General features: G+C 36.7%; 1 protein-coding gene and 1 pseudogene across 6 annotated transcripts in view; one reads left to right on the top strand and one right to left on the bottom strand.

Moving 5' to 3' along the window:
- Positions 1–16065, top strand: part of KCNK2 (potassium two pore domain channel subfamily K member 2) — a 172909-nt gene that overhangs the window by 109101 nt on the left and 47743 nt on the right. For all 6 annotated transcript variants that reach the window (XM_033094111.1, XM_033094112.1, XM_033094113.1 and 3 more), the window contains exon 4: positions 14759–14919. In XM_033094111.1, coding sequence (XP_032950002.1) covers positions 14759–14919 — 161 coding nt within the window. The remainder of the gene's footprint in view (positions 1–14758; positions 14920–16065) is intronic.
- LOC117015437 (60S ribosomal protein L4-like) lies at positions 382–1613 on the bottom strand (annotated as a pseudogene).

Raw genomic sequence — 16065 nt, 5'->3', positions numbered from 1 at the left:
TATTATTTCATATAATCCTCATTACTGTTTTACAAAGGGGGAAACTGAAGCACAGAGGTTCTTTTGTGTTTTTTGTTGTTGTTGTTGTTGGTTTTTAAGTAACTTTCTCAGTGACAGAGCGTGGAGAGCCAGAATTCAAACCCAGATGCTTAGGCTCTAGCGCCTACAGTCTTAACCACTATGTTGTATTGCCTTCAGTGTACCTGAAAATAAATTTGGATGAGTCTGTTTGCAATTGAGGAAAATGATTGTAAATCGAAAATAACATGGCTTTCTTTTTTTTCCCCTTTCGTTTTTTTTTTTTTGCCTCTTTGTTTGGGCTTTTATTCAAAATTAGCTGTCCAAAGTGATTTGACCTTTACTGAATAAATAAATTTAAGTTTATGCCACAGGCTTCTTTTCTTCTGTGGTGGGTTTCTTTTCTGCAGGCTTCTTCTTAGCTGCTGGTTTCTTGGTCGCTGCAGCCTTTTGTCATACCAAAGGCTTTTTCTGCTTCGTAAATCCAACAGCCTTCTTTCCTGGCTTCCCTACCCTGGCTTCTTGCTTGGAACCGCCTTCTCATCTGATTTGGCTTCTAGCGCTGCGGCTGCTTTATCCCCTGGAGCTGGTGGTTCTTGGCCTGGCGAAGAATGGTGTTCTGGCGCATGGTCTTTGCATGTGGGTTTAGCTTCAACATGATTCTCAGGTTTTTCAGTGGATTCTTCTTCAGGACTCTGCGATGAATCTTCTTGCGTGGTGCTCAGAGGGCTCTTTGGATCTCTGGGCTTTTCAAGATTGTGCTAAGGTCTGTATTGAGCATCTTGTGCATGGGAAGGTTGTAGTTACTCTGGAGGGAGGCAGCTTTACGCCAAGTGCCACACAGATCATCTGACTTGTGGAAAGCACTTTCAGTTCAAAAGCAGAAATGGCCGCCGTGCCCATAGGAGCAAGTTTCAAAGTGTTCAGTTTGTTTATATTAAGCAGAGTTTCCAAAGGCTCTGATGATGCCATTGTCCTCATTATAGATGATGCAAGGTCCCTTGTGCTGGATGCGATGACGGTTTCTCATTTTGCCCTTGCCAGCTCTCAGTCACTGAGAGGCATAGACCTTTCTGATATCATTTGAGGCCTTAAGCTTCTTAAGAAGCAAACCAGCCTCCTTGGTCTTTCTGTAGTCTTCACCTTTATCTTCAACCATCAAGGGAAGTTCAGGAACTTCTTCAATATGATCTTTATACACAACCAGCATTGGTAAGGCTGAGGCAGCCAAGGCAGAGCAGATGGTGTATCGCTTCTGTGTTGTGTTCACTCTGTGGTGCCAATGGTGCCAAGTTTTGGTTGGTGCAAACATGCGGCCCCCACAACACATGTTGCCAACGGTACCCTGGCTAGAATGATGAGTCCCACCACCTCAAACTCTGGGAATTCGAGCCACAGCTCTGCCAGGACCCACGACCCAGCACTGGTTGATGATCTGCTAATCCACTGACAACACACAGCTGTCTGTTGTTTTTGTGCAAGTTGGTGTGAACAAAGTTCACACTATCTGGTCGAATGGGAGCCTTGAACACAGGAGGCAAAGTGACATTTTTGCCAGATGTCTCCCCTTTTTTGAGGACACGAGCACACGCCATGGTAGGGAGAGGAAACTGCCACGCTCCGCCCAACCCCGTGGCTCCCACAGGAAAAGAACATGGCGTTCCTGACAATTCAGATTAATATCTACCAAGATCCAGCTTTCTAAAATGCAAAAAAAAAATAAATAAATAAAAAAAAATAACATTTTTGCATTTATTATATCTATTATATTACTTTTAGGGCAGTTTGATGGTAGATAAATTGTATAGTTTTATCATTTTACTGCTTATAGTGTTAAAGAAAAGTGTTCAATGACATGTTAAAGAAGAGTAAGGCAGATTTTATTCAGGACTATCATGATAGGTGGAGGTAGCACTGCAGTGGAGGTTTGTAATGGCAGAGAAAGACTAGGCTTAACGCTGAATACAATAAGGCCAGCGGGTTATAGCCAAGGAGCAGGGAGGGCATCAGTGGACAGAAAATGACTAAGAGGAAACATTAAAGGTGGGAGAGGGTGATTTTGGCTAAAACGGTTCATGATTTTTGCTGAAGGCTCACCAGGGTGATCAGATGTTATCTGGGGGATGGTGGAGGAAGAGAAACCTGGTCAGATATTGAGGATGGGGGATTCTGGCTAAATTGACTTAACAGAAGTCTTGTTGGAACTAGACTTTATAAGGAAGGCCATAGGAGCACGAGACTTCGTCAAAAAGAAAGCTCAGTAGAGCCTGACCAAAGTTTGGTCAAGGAAAGAATCTCTGCCAATAGATGGTGGAGTTTTATTTATTGCTATTATTGCTATGGTTTATTATTTGATGTCAAATATGGTCAGGAATATAGCATCAAATTATACTGGAGTTTCTATTGGAAAATTATTTTCACAGTAACCTTTAAAGTGTGATTTCCAGGAGATGCATTATCATAGAAGTTCAGATTCCTCACTTATAATCTTGCAATACGTGGGCAAAGCTTAAGTTTTGCATATTTCTTTCTAAGAAATAGTTCCTCATTTTCTTGATAATGTTGGATCATTTTTCTCCCCTCTTGGGGTAAGAGGAGAATCAGATAATAAGAGGCAGTTAAATAGCACATTAATTCACAGCTATTTATAGAAATATTTCTTATGCCTTGAACAGATGTTTATTAGCTTAAGCTTCAGACGTAATAGTTGGTCAACATTTAGTGGTCACGTTTTATTTAAACTGCACTTCTTTAAGCAGTTAGAATAAAATCTAGAATAGTTAGATGCCCTCACTGTGAGTGACATATGGGGACGGAGAAGGACTTTGAGATGAGCTGTCTCACTTCTCTCATATAGTTTACTGTAGGTTGTTCTGACCAGTGGAACGGTGGGTGACACTCTAGTACTATTTAAATGTGCTCTCTTACTCCTGCTCCCTTCCAATGATCTCTCTCCCTTTTCCCACCCCCTTACCAAGCACATAGGCGAAAAAGGGATAGGATGCAAACCCAATGTTTTAAAGAAAAAGCTGGAAAAGTTAGGAAACAATATGCAGATAGATTGCTGTTGTTCTTTGGCAAAATTCCTTTGCAAAGGAATTTCCCCTGCACATTTAGCTGCAGTTGTAGGTTATATAAATGTAACGTTAGCAAAAAATGTTTGGTAGAAGCTCATTCAACCAACAACTTAAGAAATTTGTAAGTTTTCTTAATGAATTGCCAATTACAACTGTGATGTAGGATTTTGTTATGTAAGTTGCAACTAAGGATAGCAAGGGAGCCATCTTGTGAAATACTGTTTCAACTGCAGGCACATGGCTTCTGGGCCAAGAGGGTTGTCAAAACAACCTTTTCTTTGATTTAGTTACTTTAATCGATACATTTGTTTCAATGCACCTATATATGCTTTCCCAGTCTGACTAGGTAAAACAGCAGATACTGGCAGAATGGCATGGCTAGTTATGGATCCATACTCTGTATTTATATAATGAAGAAAAATTCTAAGTTTGAGGAACAGCATCTATAGCCTTGATCCCAAATGCTTGCTCTAAGCAATTGATTTAGTAATTTAAATCTCAACACTAACATTTAGTGTATTTAACCTTGAACACAATACTTGACTTCAAAACAATCCGTTTACACTTTCAGAATGGGAATAATTCGTTGTACTTAAATCTCACAGGGTTGTGAAGGTTAAATTCAGTATGCATATGAAGGGATTAGCACTATCTCTGGCATGTAGTACTGAGAGAGTGTAAGTGTTCAATAAATAACAGCGTGGCATTGTTTTTATTATTGGTAATGAAAAGTATTGTATTAGTAGTAATGAAAATATAGCAGTGTTCTAGTAATACTGTAGTCCTTTAAGAAGAGGTATTCTGATCAAGGTCATCCTACACACAAGGTTGGCAGAAGCAGATTTCCCTTGAGGTTAACAAGGTTTAAGCTTCAGGACTCATCCGTTGCTTGGGTTGGCTTCCTAATTTTGTATTCTAGAACAGGGGTGTCCAAACTGCGGCCTGTGGGCCAACTGCGGCCCATCATCCATTGTTAATTGGCCCGCAGCAAATTCCAAAACTATATTTAGTTTACTTAAATAAACCAGGTGAGGCAATACGTACGTCACCTCGAGTGAGTGGCCCGGCTGTTTGTGTATTTTACCGCATATGGCCCGTGGTGAGAAACGTTGAAAAAAGTTTGGACACCCCTGTTCTAGAAGGAGCAAACAATATTTAAAAAAGCATAAGGAATCAGAAAAGTCCAGCTTTCTTGTTTCAGTGAGTCATGTTGACTGTGGTGTTGCTAGAAGGTATACCATTGCGTAATGGGGAGTATTGGGAAATAAAAGAGTTGTGATTTGTCCGTAATGATCTTGGAACACTTAAGGGTTTTAAAGCTACTGAATATCAAAACGAAGGCTGTGCTTTTATGAGATGGGTTTGGGTGAGAAAAGAGCACCATCCAGCTATTTTGGTGTTTTGAAGAGGGGGCAGTAGAACAAGAATTGAAGGGTTGTGGTGGTGAGGAGGTCACCATCTCCTACAAAGCCGTACATAGTATGTGGCTTTTGAGGGAGACGTCAGAACTCTGGCCCTATGGTGGTTGAAACCTAGCAAGATGGTGGTGGTGAGACCATGAGTGTTGGGTCCGGGTATTGTCCAGATGACAGAGTTCAGGGGCCTTCTCAGCCCTTCTGATGTGTGGGGAGGTGGGGGCTGAGGAAAGGGCAGGCTTCTGTGAGAAAAAGGCTCCGTGAAGGAAGTCTTTACAAGACACTCCATGCGGTATTAAAGAAAAAGGTGACTAAGAGAGACTGGCAAGACAAAGTGAGTTGCCAGTGCAATTATCTGCTAGTCAATCATTCACTAAGAACAAAACCCTGAATTACTGTAGAGAGAGAGAGATGAAACAAGCTAATCTGGTTATTTTTTAAAGGAAAAGTACTGCTCAGAAGTCAATAAATAAAAACCACAACTACAATCTATGTGCAGAAGAGATTTTGAAGGATGATGAATCAGTCAAGGGACATCTTCATGTAGCCTCTTTCCATAACCCCACCATTTCGGTGACAGCCACAGTGCGCTGGCTGTTTGAGAACATTTTAGGTCCAAGTTCTGAAACTTTATCAGGGACTCTTGAAAACCACCACACTTTGGATGAGGAACTACCAAGCTTCTTTGTCCCTCCTTTCCTATGCTTTTGTTGGCTTGATAGTGGTTACCATTTATTCTTGAACACATTTTTCGCTAATACTTTATATTTCTAGCATTTTAGCCAAACAATACTTCACCTACTTCTTGAACCTCCTCATTCTCCTCTCCATCTTGTTGCTATTATATTATCCATTGTTTACTTAGGTGTTGTGTATGTTTGTGTAGTTGTTTTGCAAGTCAACAGTTGATTGAACTTTCTGACATTCTGCCCCCTCCCCGTTTCTGTGCCCACTTCTATTTCTCCTACGCTGTATTTTCCTTCTGAGTTCTCTTTTCTTCTTTCTGAAGTATATAATTTCTCAAGCACACCTGGATAGTTATTTTAGTGAGGGTTTCCTGAGTAGTTAAGTTTTCTTGGACTTTGTACATCTGAAAATTGCTAAAACAGGACTCCCTCTTTTCTGATAGTTTAGCTAAATATAAAATTTCAGGATAAGGGTTGTGTTTCGTCAGCACTTTGAAGATATTACTACATTATCTTCCAGTGACAATTATTCTTATGTGTTGTTCCCTTTTAAGTAATCTTTCCCCTCCTTCTGTCTGATAGCTTTTTAGATTTTATCTTTATTTCTTTGTCCTCTGATTTGTTTGTGACGTGTCTAGGTCTGAATTTATATTTATCATATTCAACACTAAGAGTACACTTTCAATAGGAATGCACAGGTTTTTAATTCCTGAACATTCTCAGCTAATAATATATTAAATAGTTTCCCTGCTGGTAATTTTCTTCTTCTGGAACTCATATGATTGTTGAGGTCTCTCAGTCTTCCATGTGTCTGTCTCTTAAGCACTCCTTTATGTTTTTATTTCTCTTTTCCTTTCTGCATTGGGTTCTATGTGAATTATTTAGCATCACCTTCAAGTTCACCAATTCCTTCTTCACCTATGAGTAGATCAGCCAATTTCATGTTTTATTTCTTTAAAAAAATTGGTTGTTTGATTTCCAAGATTTTTCATTCGTTCATCTTCTTAACTACCTGTTCCTATTTTTATACCTTTTTGTTGCATAATTTAAATAAATTTTTTATTATTTTTTTTAAATCTCTGGATCTTCTGATACACCTCTTTGAAAATTTAATTCAGACCATGCCATGAAATTACTTTCACTTGGAGTAAATTCCTACTTTAGGTGCTGATTATGTTTATGTTTCTTAGCATTTGATTTATTTATGGAAATTCTGTTTAGAGGCTCAGGTTGAGTAGGATAGTTTATATTTCACTCCTTTTTTTATTCTCCTTTTACTCCTCTTCACTCTTCATGTATCCTTGGGTCCTTGCTGACTTTCCTGATATAGTACATTAACCTTTTTGTCCCAGTTTAGAATTATTTCAAGGCTCTTCTTGCATCTGTCCTACTGTGAGTACTTAAATGCTGCATACTGAGAGCCGTGCTGGCCTCTAAGTAGATTCAGCATTTGAATAGACCTAGATTAGTCAGTTCCCAGGAGGCTAGCTATTTCAGAAATCAAAGTAAACATGGGACCAAAATTATGCTAACCCAGTGTTTTAATGGGAATCATTTTCATGTGCATGTTGCCATCCTTAGTTTTGGGGGTGGCACATCTTTGTCTATTTGTGTATTTACCTTCATTAACGTTCAAAGAAACATTGGTGGATATCATATTTAATTGAATTTATTAATACTAGTAATTTGAAATTTTTTGAAGCAGTGTTTTCCTTCATCTTTGTGTTTTCAATATCTAGCACAGTTATTGGCATGGTATGTATTGAGTGATTTTCACTAAACAGAATTAAATCATACTTATTGCTGTGGTGACATTTGATCCCTTCTTTTCTATATATAGCTTAATACTTTTTGATATAGAATTGATCAGAGTAAAATAATGGTATGCATTTTTTAAAATCTAAATTTCCTCTCTCTGTGAGATTGGGGTGATAAGAGTCCTACCTACTACATTTTTGGTCAGAATTACTTAGTTTCTTCCTCTTTTTTTAAAAAATGTGTTTAATTCTAGAAGGGTCTATGTAAATGCAATTTCAATTTATTGTTGCTTTAGTCATTGCTGTTGTCAGTGAATGTAATCATAAACTCCTACCTCCACATTGAAAGCTGGCTAAGAGATTCAAGATTTCCATAAACTACCTATTAGTCAAATAGAACTCTTAAATCCAAAGTGCATATGCTGCAGCCAACAAGTCTCAACAGTGTAACTATGTTACTTTATGCAAGTCTCACAAAGAGGGTAGTATTATCCAAAAGAATTGCTTATTACAGTATGGCCTATTTTTCAATGGATGTGAACTTTTTTGTGATATTTGGCATTTGACACATTTGACAGACTTTCCATAAGTATCCCAAGGACACATAACCAATAATGTATTTGGGGTTTGTCAATTTATCATTATGGATATTTTAAGTTATCCAGGAATAGATACATTATTAAGTAACAATCTAAGGTTTCAATAACTGGTGAAAGACTGAATTAGGAGAACATCTCAAATCACAAGTGCAAACATGATGAATTCAGGCCAACTTCAGTCCTGAAAATGAAATGAAAATTTTGCATCTTTGATCAAGTGAGACAATGGAGAAACCAGTAACAGAGATATTTGGTCCTTCTTCACTGCCTCTCAGCAAAAACACTTGGCCTTCACATAGGGTTTTTACTCCTTTTTAGACATATAGCGTCATTATATTTTTGTGTAGTCATGTTTATCCTTCATTTTCTTTATGGTTCTGCCCTAGGAGTTATGCTTAGAGAATTGCTCTCCTATCTTTTCTTTGTAGTATTTTACGATCATATTTCAATATATGAACATATATATTTGATGATTTAATCCATCTGAAAATATTTAATGTATAATGTGAGGTAATGACCTGATTTATTGCCAAGTAGCTACTGTATTTCCCCAAAAATAAGACCTAGCCGGACAATTAGATCTAATGCATCTTTTGGAGCAAAAAATTAATATAAGACCTGGTCTTATTATAAGACTGGGTATAATATAATATAATATAATATCGGATATAATATAATAACAGATATAATATTGGATATAATACTAGATATAATATAATACCGGATATAATATAATACTAGATGTAATATAATACCGAATATAATATAATACCAGATATAATATAATATAATATAATATCAGGTCTTATATAATAATAATATGATATAATATAATACAATACAATACCGGGTCTTATATTAATTTTTGCTCCAAAAGACACATTAGTGCTGGTTGTCTGGCCAGGTCTTATTTTCGGGGAAACATGGTACTTACCCCATTACTACTTACAAAATAATCAACTCCTTCTAAATTGTTTTCAAATATCATATTTATCAAATATTAAATTCATTTACATGCCAGGGTCCTTTTCTATGTTTTCTATTGTTTCATTTATAAATTTGCCACAAAGTTTTAATTAAAACTATAGATAACATCTTTTTAATTTGGAAGTAAACTTTACATTAGTCTTTTTGAATATTTATTGACTATTATTATTCATTTTATTTCAGATGAATTTTAGAATCATTTCATTAAGTTGTAAATTTAAAAACTAGGTTATTTTTATTGCAAAGATAATAAATCTATTAACTAATGGAGGAGAAATTTTAATTTTTTATGAGTCCCTACACAGAAACATTGTATTATTCTGTGTATTTTTCTTTATCTTTACCCTGTTTCTAAAGTACTATGAGGTTTTTAGGTTTATATGCCAGTTAACCAGTCAATAAATATGTATTGATTGACAATTGTGCACTAATTAATAAGCTTTTGGTGTTATAGTTGATGTATATATATATAGTTGTATATATATATGTATATAGTATATATATATATAGTTGATGTATACGTAGTTGATATAGATATATATCTATATATCTATATATGTATATAACAAATTAGTACATGTACTCATGTTGCTCATAGTCAAGTGGGGGAAGATAGACATTAAATGGATTGTTAATCGCAAATGTTAAAAGAGGAACTGAGGCATGTTTAAAATGTTAAGAGTTTATTTGAACAAAAATGGATTTGAATCGGGTGGCACCACACTGAAAATGGATAGAAGGGCTCCATTGAGAGGAGCCAGAGAAAGACTTTTATAGAGAAGAAGTGGAAACAAAACAAAGAAATTATTGGATTGGCTATAGCTCAAGGGGCTGTTCTATTTGGGAAAGCCTAGTTAGCTATTTTGTGATTGAATGTCCTTAGGTGTTGGTTTCTTAACCTTGAAGCATTTACAGAATTAGGTTTGGGTTCACTTAAATAGGCTCCTGAGGTATTAGGACCACCTTAGGCTAATGGCCTCCTTGTTTAATTGACTTAACACAAATAATTACGAGGTGTCCATTGCTTGAAGGAGGGTATTATTTATCTGTAGTGTTGCTTGATTCTGTCAGAAAAATGACCTTTTCACTTGGGACTATTTCTATGGGGTGGCATATCTGGGCCTCCTGCTAGATGATCCACTTACAATGGACCAACTGTCCGTGGAAGGCTATTTTCTGAAAGTGATGTGAAAAGGAGCTGATTGCTGTTCTGTATGATGTACTCATATAAATGTCAAGGGTTGGCTTACAGACATTGACTCGGCTTCCACCCAAATCTCTGGCACAAACTACTTACAATCTTTTAAATTTGATTCTCTTTTATTCTGTAGTGTATTGGCAAATATTAGATGGCCACAGGGAAGAGAAAGCCCTAAATCGTAGTGCTTGCCAATTTCTGGGGTGCAAAATATTCCTACTGCAGCTGATTTCAAGCTACCAACGTGAAGTCAACTGACTTGCAAAATTGCTGAAAATTTAACAACTGACCTCTCAAGCCAGCTCCCATATACCATTGAACCTCTTCCCTGGGACCTCCCGGTCTCGTCCTCTGGTCTCTGCCCCACCCCACACCCTCCAAGGCCATGGCCCATCCATCATTCCTTCATCTTCTCTATTCCCGCAAGCTCTGTGGAAATTGGATTGACTCCCACTCCTTTCACTCTCTTTTTATGCATATGAGTATGTTATGCCATAAATCGACAGACGCTTTCCTTAGGGGAAGCATTTTGAGTGTGAACAACATTAATTTAGGAGTTAAAACAATGCCAAACTTAATACAGTTTCTTTTCCTGTTTCTTCTTGCTGTAACATTCTGTGACACCTTGAGGCAATGAAGATGCCGTTGACTGGCCAGAGAAAAGGGCAGGAAGTGCAGACAGTCACAAAGATTAACATTTTAAAAGCTCAGTATACCGTATTGCTTAGAACCAATGGATACCTTTCATCGGAGGCTCATCAACCCATTAATAGTAGCAAGACATTTAGCCATGTGAATTCATTGGTTAGAACGCGTGGTTAAATCTGTGGAGGGAGGTCTACTCTTGTTTTTTACAGGAAAGATGGGGGAGAAAACATGGGGAACCATCCCCTGAATGGCCACTTGATCCTCTCACCCAAGGAAAGGTTTGGAGAGCTGTGGGCATACCCTTTATATCTGAAAACTGCTGGTCACTCTTCATATGTGTGCACTGGGGCGTGGTGACTGGGTGCCAGATGCCACCACTGAGGCGCAGATTCAGCCATACAGCTCAGCATAATGGTGACAAGAGAAATGTTTGGAAGGTGAAGCAGATAACACTCAGAGAAGAACCGTATCAGGAGGCCTCCTTCCCATTCCCTTTACCTCCCTTCTATGAACTTTTGTTATGGAGATAATAAAAAAGCAGCACAAAGATGCCACATGGGGCTGGTCTCCGTTTTTTGACGAATAAAAGGTAGAGTTCCTTACAGCTAGAATTCTCTTTGAATTTTGGGGCCATTTCATTGGTGATGTAAACAAGCTTCCTGAAGAAATCCTCTGTCAGCATTTCTAAAGACGCCGCGGTGTGGACTCCAGGCCTAGTCAGAGCCAGCGATGGATGAAAACTTGAAGCTCTTGTTTTTTACACCCTCTTGACTTGCATGGGGTTGATCCAGTTGAGCCCTCTGACAGCTAGGCTTTTATTTTTTAAACAGTAGAACCTATTTATGGCTATGCTGCCTTCAGAATTAAAAACAAACAAACAACAAAAAAACCCAACAACTTGTATCTTTTATTTTTGATCTCTGTTCCTTCCTAGAGGTAGGTTATGTCTCATGGAAAAAACTGAATATATTTGCCCTCTTACTTACGTAAAAAGAGAAAATGGGGTGGAATAAGATAGGTAACTCAGATGCCTGCCCTATCTCAGGCTACATAGTTATTCATCTGGAGAGGCAATAAAGAACCGTGTTGGATCTTAGCAGGACTCTTTGGAATAATCAGAGAACCCGTGTCAAAACAGTCCACCCTGCTGGGTTGACAAGGCCTTCTTGTTCTTGATGTTCTGCTAATTGATGTTAGAATCGAGTTCCTTTCTTGGATAGTGTACAGACATGGTGTACCATCCCAAATAGGTCAGAGTAAACATTCCCTGACTTTTTAAGCTTTCGGATGGCCTTTTTTCCTTCTTAAGATTACCTTGATACAAAGTTGCTATACCTGTTTCACACTTGGCTGGTTGGGTCCTTTGCACATATTGCTGTGCTATAGAGCGTTCCAAGGCCTTAGCAGCTAAGAGCAGGTGGGAGGTAAATGAGTTAGATATGGGGATCCCTTACATCAGAGCCCATGGTTCTGTCCGTTTAACCTAGGTCTGAGTGCCAACCATGGAAGGCTTTTCATCCCAACTCAAGGGCTCTCATTCTCAGCCCCTCCTCATTCTCATATAGGAACTTCTGGGTCCTTTATGACCCATGGGGGTTTCTGAAGACATGTCCGAACAAGACAGGGCGTGGACAGAATCTCGTTTAGCACTTCTCTGATTCCTTCTTCCCCACACTGGGATCTGTTAGCAATTCTGGGCTTTTTCTTCTATAAAATAGCAAAGCACATTAATATTTTTTTTTAAATAAAAGGTATTCTCGTTTATATGAAATACACTTTCAAGGTGTTTTAGATAATAATAATCTCATTACTACCCTATTACTTCATCTCCCTTCATGTTTTCTGTTCGAGAACTGTTTACATGTTTGTTTATTTCCAGATACTGTAACTAAGCAGGGAAGGTTTGCAAAATGGGATATTTAAAAACTCTTAAAGTGTTTCCTCCTAAATAACTTACTACTTTCAAAGGACAAAATAGTAAGTTTTCAGTGGAGAAATTCAGTGAACACACGTTTAACCAAGGACTCAAAATCAACATCACCACGTAGGAGGAACCATCATGTGCCTTTGGATGTGATGCCCTGAGAAGGACCCAGTATCACTGATGTGATATTCCCGACAAAAATGTATCACTTGAATCTATTTGGGAGGGAGTACCAGACACATTTAAATAACACTAACTGGCTTGTATTGTTTAAACAATGTCAGAGTCATGAAAAATAGAGGAAGGTAATTAAAGGAGACTAAAGAAATATTACAGTTAAATGCAATGCATAATCCTGGACTGGGTCCTAAAACGGGGGGAAAAGAAATGTTACAAAGGACCTTAATAGGACCACGTCAGAATTTGAGGACAGACTGTAGATTAGAGGATGGTACTGCTCTGTCCAAAATGTCAAGCACCGCAGGTTATTATCTGGCCTCTGCCTGCTTCTTATGACCACGGCCACTTCCTCCATTTTGGCAGCAGTCACCCTAGCTTGAGGTCATCTTCTATGGCTTGTACCCATTACTTTATTTCTTTGTCTTGAGCATCAGGATAGGTCTGTTTCCTTTCCAGGCTTTAATCATTCCAATAGTTGAAAGCAATCTGCCTCTTTCCACTAGTCTTCTTTTCTTCAGCATGATCATTCTCACTCAATCCTTTCAACTTGTGCTAGTGAGAAGTTGCCTTCCTCTCTGCATGCTCTTTTGCCCATGCTCCTAAAGAATGGCACCCCCATTTGACAGAGCATTTCAGAACATAGTGGAGAGCACTGTGTAACCATGACCCATTCATCTGGCTCTTAAATAGTTTGCATACTGATAAGGCTAAATACATGGATCAGCTAATCTTTGCTTCTACCAATACTTTTACAATAGTAATTATAATAATCGTTATTAGTATAATAGAATTTCCTAAGCACCTTTCATGTAATACCTTACATAGTTCTTACAACTCGATGAAGTAGATGATAATAACAATATACCCTTTTACCCGATGAGGAAGTCATTTGCCCGAGGTCACATATCTAGTGAGTGATAGATCCAGGAATACCTATAATACATTGCCAAACTTCTACAGGGTGTTATCTTGATTTCTCTCTCAATCAGTTTATTTTAGACTTCAAAGTAAAATGCTCTAAAAAAACCATGATGTTTGCATATCTTACTATACACCTGTGGACTTTTTATTAGACGATCAGTATTTAACATCTTAAAAGACATTGTGAAATTCACAGATCTAATTCCCGGTCTGATACAACCATGAATTACCTTACAAGCTCTTTGATATAAGTGTACATTTACCTCACATCATCGAGAAGTTGCATTGAGATGACAAAAAAATACATAAAAATAATGGGAAAAAAAATTCCATAGTATGCTTGAAGGCAGGGAATGTGTTGTGAGGGAACCAACACGGGAATGCATTTTGGGGATGGTATAAAGCCCTTTGATATATATAACCTTTTAGTAACCTACAAATAGAGTATCCATATTATTTGCAAACAACAGTGAAACAAATACAAAAATTGGCTATTATAAAGCCACAAGGAAATCTCAAAAGATTCCAGAAAGTGAAAGTCATATAGGCCATACTCTTTGACTATAAAGTCAGAAAGTAACAACAAAAAGCCAACCCTAAAATATCCACATTCTTGAGTAAAAGAGGAAATGAAAATGAAAATTCCAGATTAGTTTAATATGAAGGACAATGAGAGAATTACATATCAAAAGAGGGTACTCTGCGTACTTCTAGGAAACATGCATTCTTCACCTCAAACCTGTATGTAGAATGCAGATGTTGCTGAAAAAGGGGGGGCGGGGATAAATTTGTACTGATTTAATCATAGCAACTAGCCATCCTTACACAAAATTGGAAAGCCTTCAAAAACCTCAGAACTTTACAAAAAAAGTTTACTAAGTTTAAGTTTTCAGTGGACACTTGAATAAAAACAAGATTTAAAAGTTGCTATTAAACTTTAGTCTTTAAATAATTTAAGCATATTTGAATTGTCCTAAATTGAGGTAATACACTCTTCTCAGTAAATGGCAACAAAAGCCTTATAGTCAACAAGCGTATCGAGAGAGATAGAAGTCAAATTAATTAAAATATTTGCTTTATTGCGTTGTTACCCACTCAGTTTTCATCACCTAGTTGAATTGGAACATTAGATGTACTTTGTAGATTATTGAAATATTTGTCTATAAGAGTATTACATATTAAAACATATTAAAAGTGTATATAATATAAAGAGATTCTTAGCTTGTTGAAATCTATGTGATAATTTATATGTATTTGGGGACTTCTGAATTTCTTGAGGTCATATGTTTGAAACTATTATTTATAAACAACTGATTGATTAATTGATTGACTGATTTATTTTATTTAGGGTTTGGAAACATCTCACCACGCACAGAAGGGGGGAAAATATTCTGTATCATCTATGCCTTACTGGGAATTCCTCTCTTTGGTTTTTTGTTGGCTGGAGTTGGAGATCAACTAGGGACCATATTTGGAAAAGGAATTGCAAAAGTGGAAGATACGTTTATTGTAAGTATGATGGCCTGTTTATTGTTTAATTTTTTAAACTATTGCAATTTTTCTATTATCTCAGTACAGTTAGACATCCAGTTATTGGGTTTTCCATAACAATTTATAGGTGCCTCTATTAACATGTAACTCACTCTATAGTTATTTTCATATTATCTGAATGAATAAATGAGTGCATGTGAAACCCCCAAACATATTCAGGAAAAAAAAGTAGAAATCTGACAGCCCTAGGTTCAAATTCCAGGTATGTTTCCTCGCTATATTCTCTTAAGCTAGTCATTTTACCTTTAATTCTCCATTTTGTCATATATGTAATGTGAATAATGGTACTGATGATGAAGCATTACTCTTAGAGTTAGAGATAGTGTACGTGAAAGGTTAACATAGCTAGTAAATGACTGACAGTATGTTGTTATTTAAAAATCGCTGTGCTACCCTGGTTCATTGCTGATGTCAATGTAAATTTATATGGTCCTTTTGTAAAGACTATAGTAATATATAGAAAACACAATAAAGGTGATCAGACAACTTAATTCAGTAATGTCATTAATAGAAATTTATCTACGAGATGTAACACAGTAGAACCAAAATAATATACATGAAGATGTTCATGAGTATATTATATTCAATAGAAAAAAGATAAAATGAAAATGCTTCTATTAGAATTTTAAGTGAAAAATAGTAATAATATCAGCATGATTACAAGCTTCTATCCTATTCTTGAAGAAAATTATGGAAAAAAATGTGTTAAACGGTGGGATTATAAATAATTTGTTACTACTGTCACTACTATTGCAAATACATTTTATTTATTATTTAATAATGTTTTATATTTTCACAAAAATTTCAACCAAGTATTTTACATTTAACTCTAGTGATGAAATAAAATTACTGTTTTTCAGTTTAAATTATAGCTCCAGTTTTTACCATTAGTTATGTTTCATTTTTAAGTTCAAAGTTCACTCTCAAATATTTTTACTGTTATTCCAAAGTAGAAGTTTTATCCTTTTTTTTTTAGTATTATACTTTTCTTCTATTGATATTAAAATTATATTGTATTTATAGTAATTGAGCAGGCAGATGAGTGGCATGAACTTGATAATGTTGAATGGTTCATTCATTCATTAAGCAAAGTTTTGGGTGCCT

Source organism: Rhinolophus ferrumequinum, chromosome 22 (assembly GCF_004115265.2).
Source record: "Rhinolophus ferrumequinum isolate MPI-CBG mRhiFer1 chromosome 22, mRhiFer1_v1.p, whole genome shotgun sequence".
In the NCBI taxonomy this organism is placed as follows: domain Eukaryota; kingdom Metazoa; phylum Chordata; class Mammalia; order Chiroptera; family Rhinolophidae; genus Rhinolophus; species Rhinolophus ferrumequinum.
This window is presented reverse-complemented; position numbering and strand designations above follow the sequence as displayed.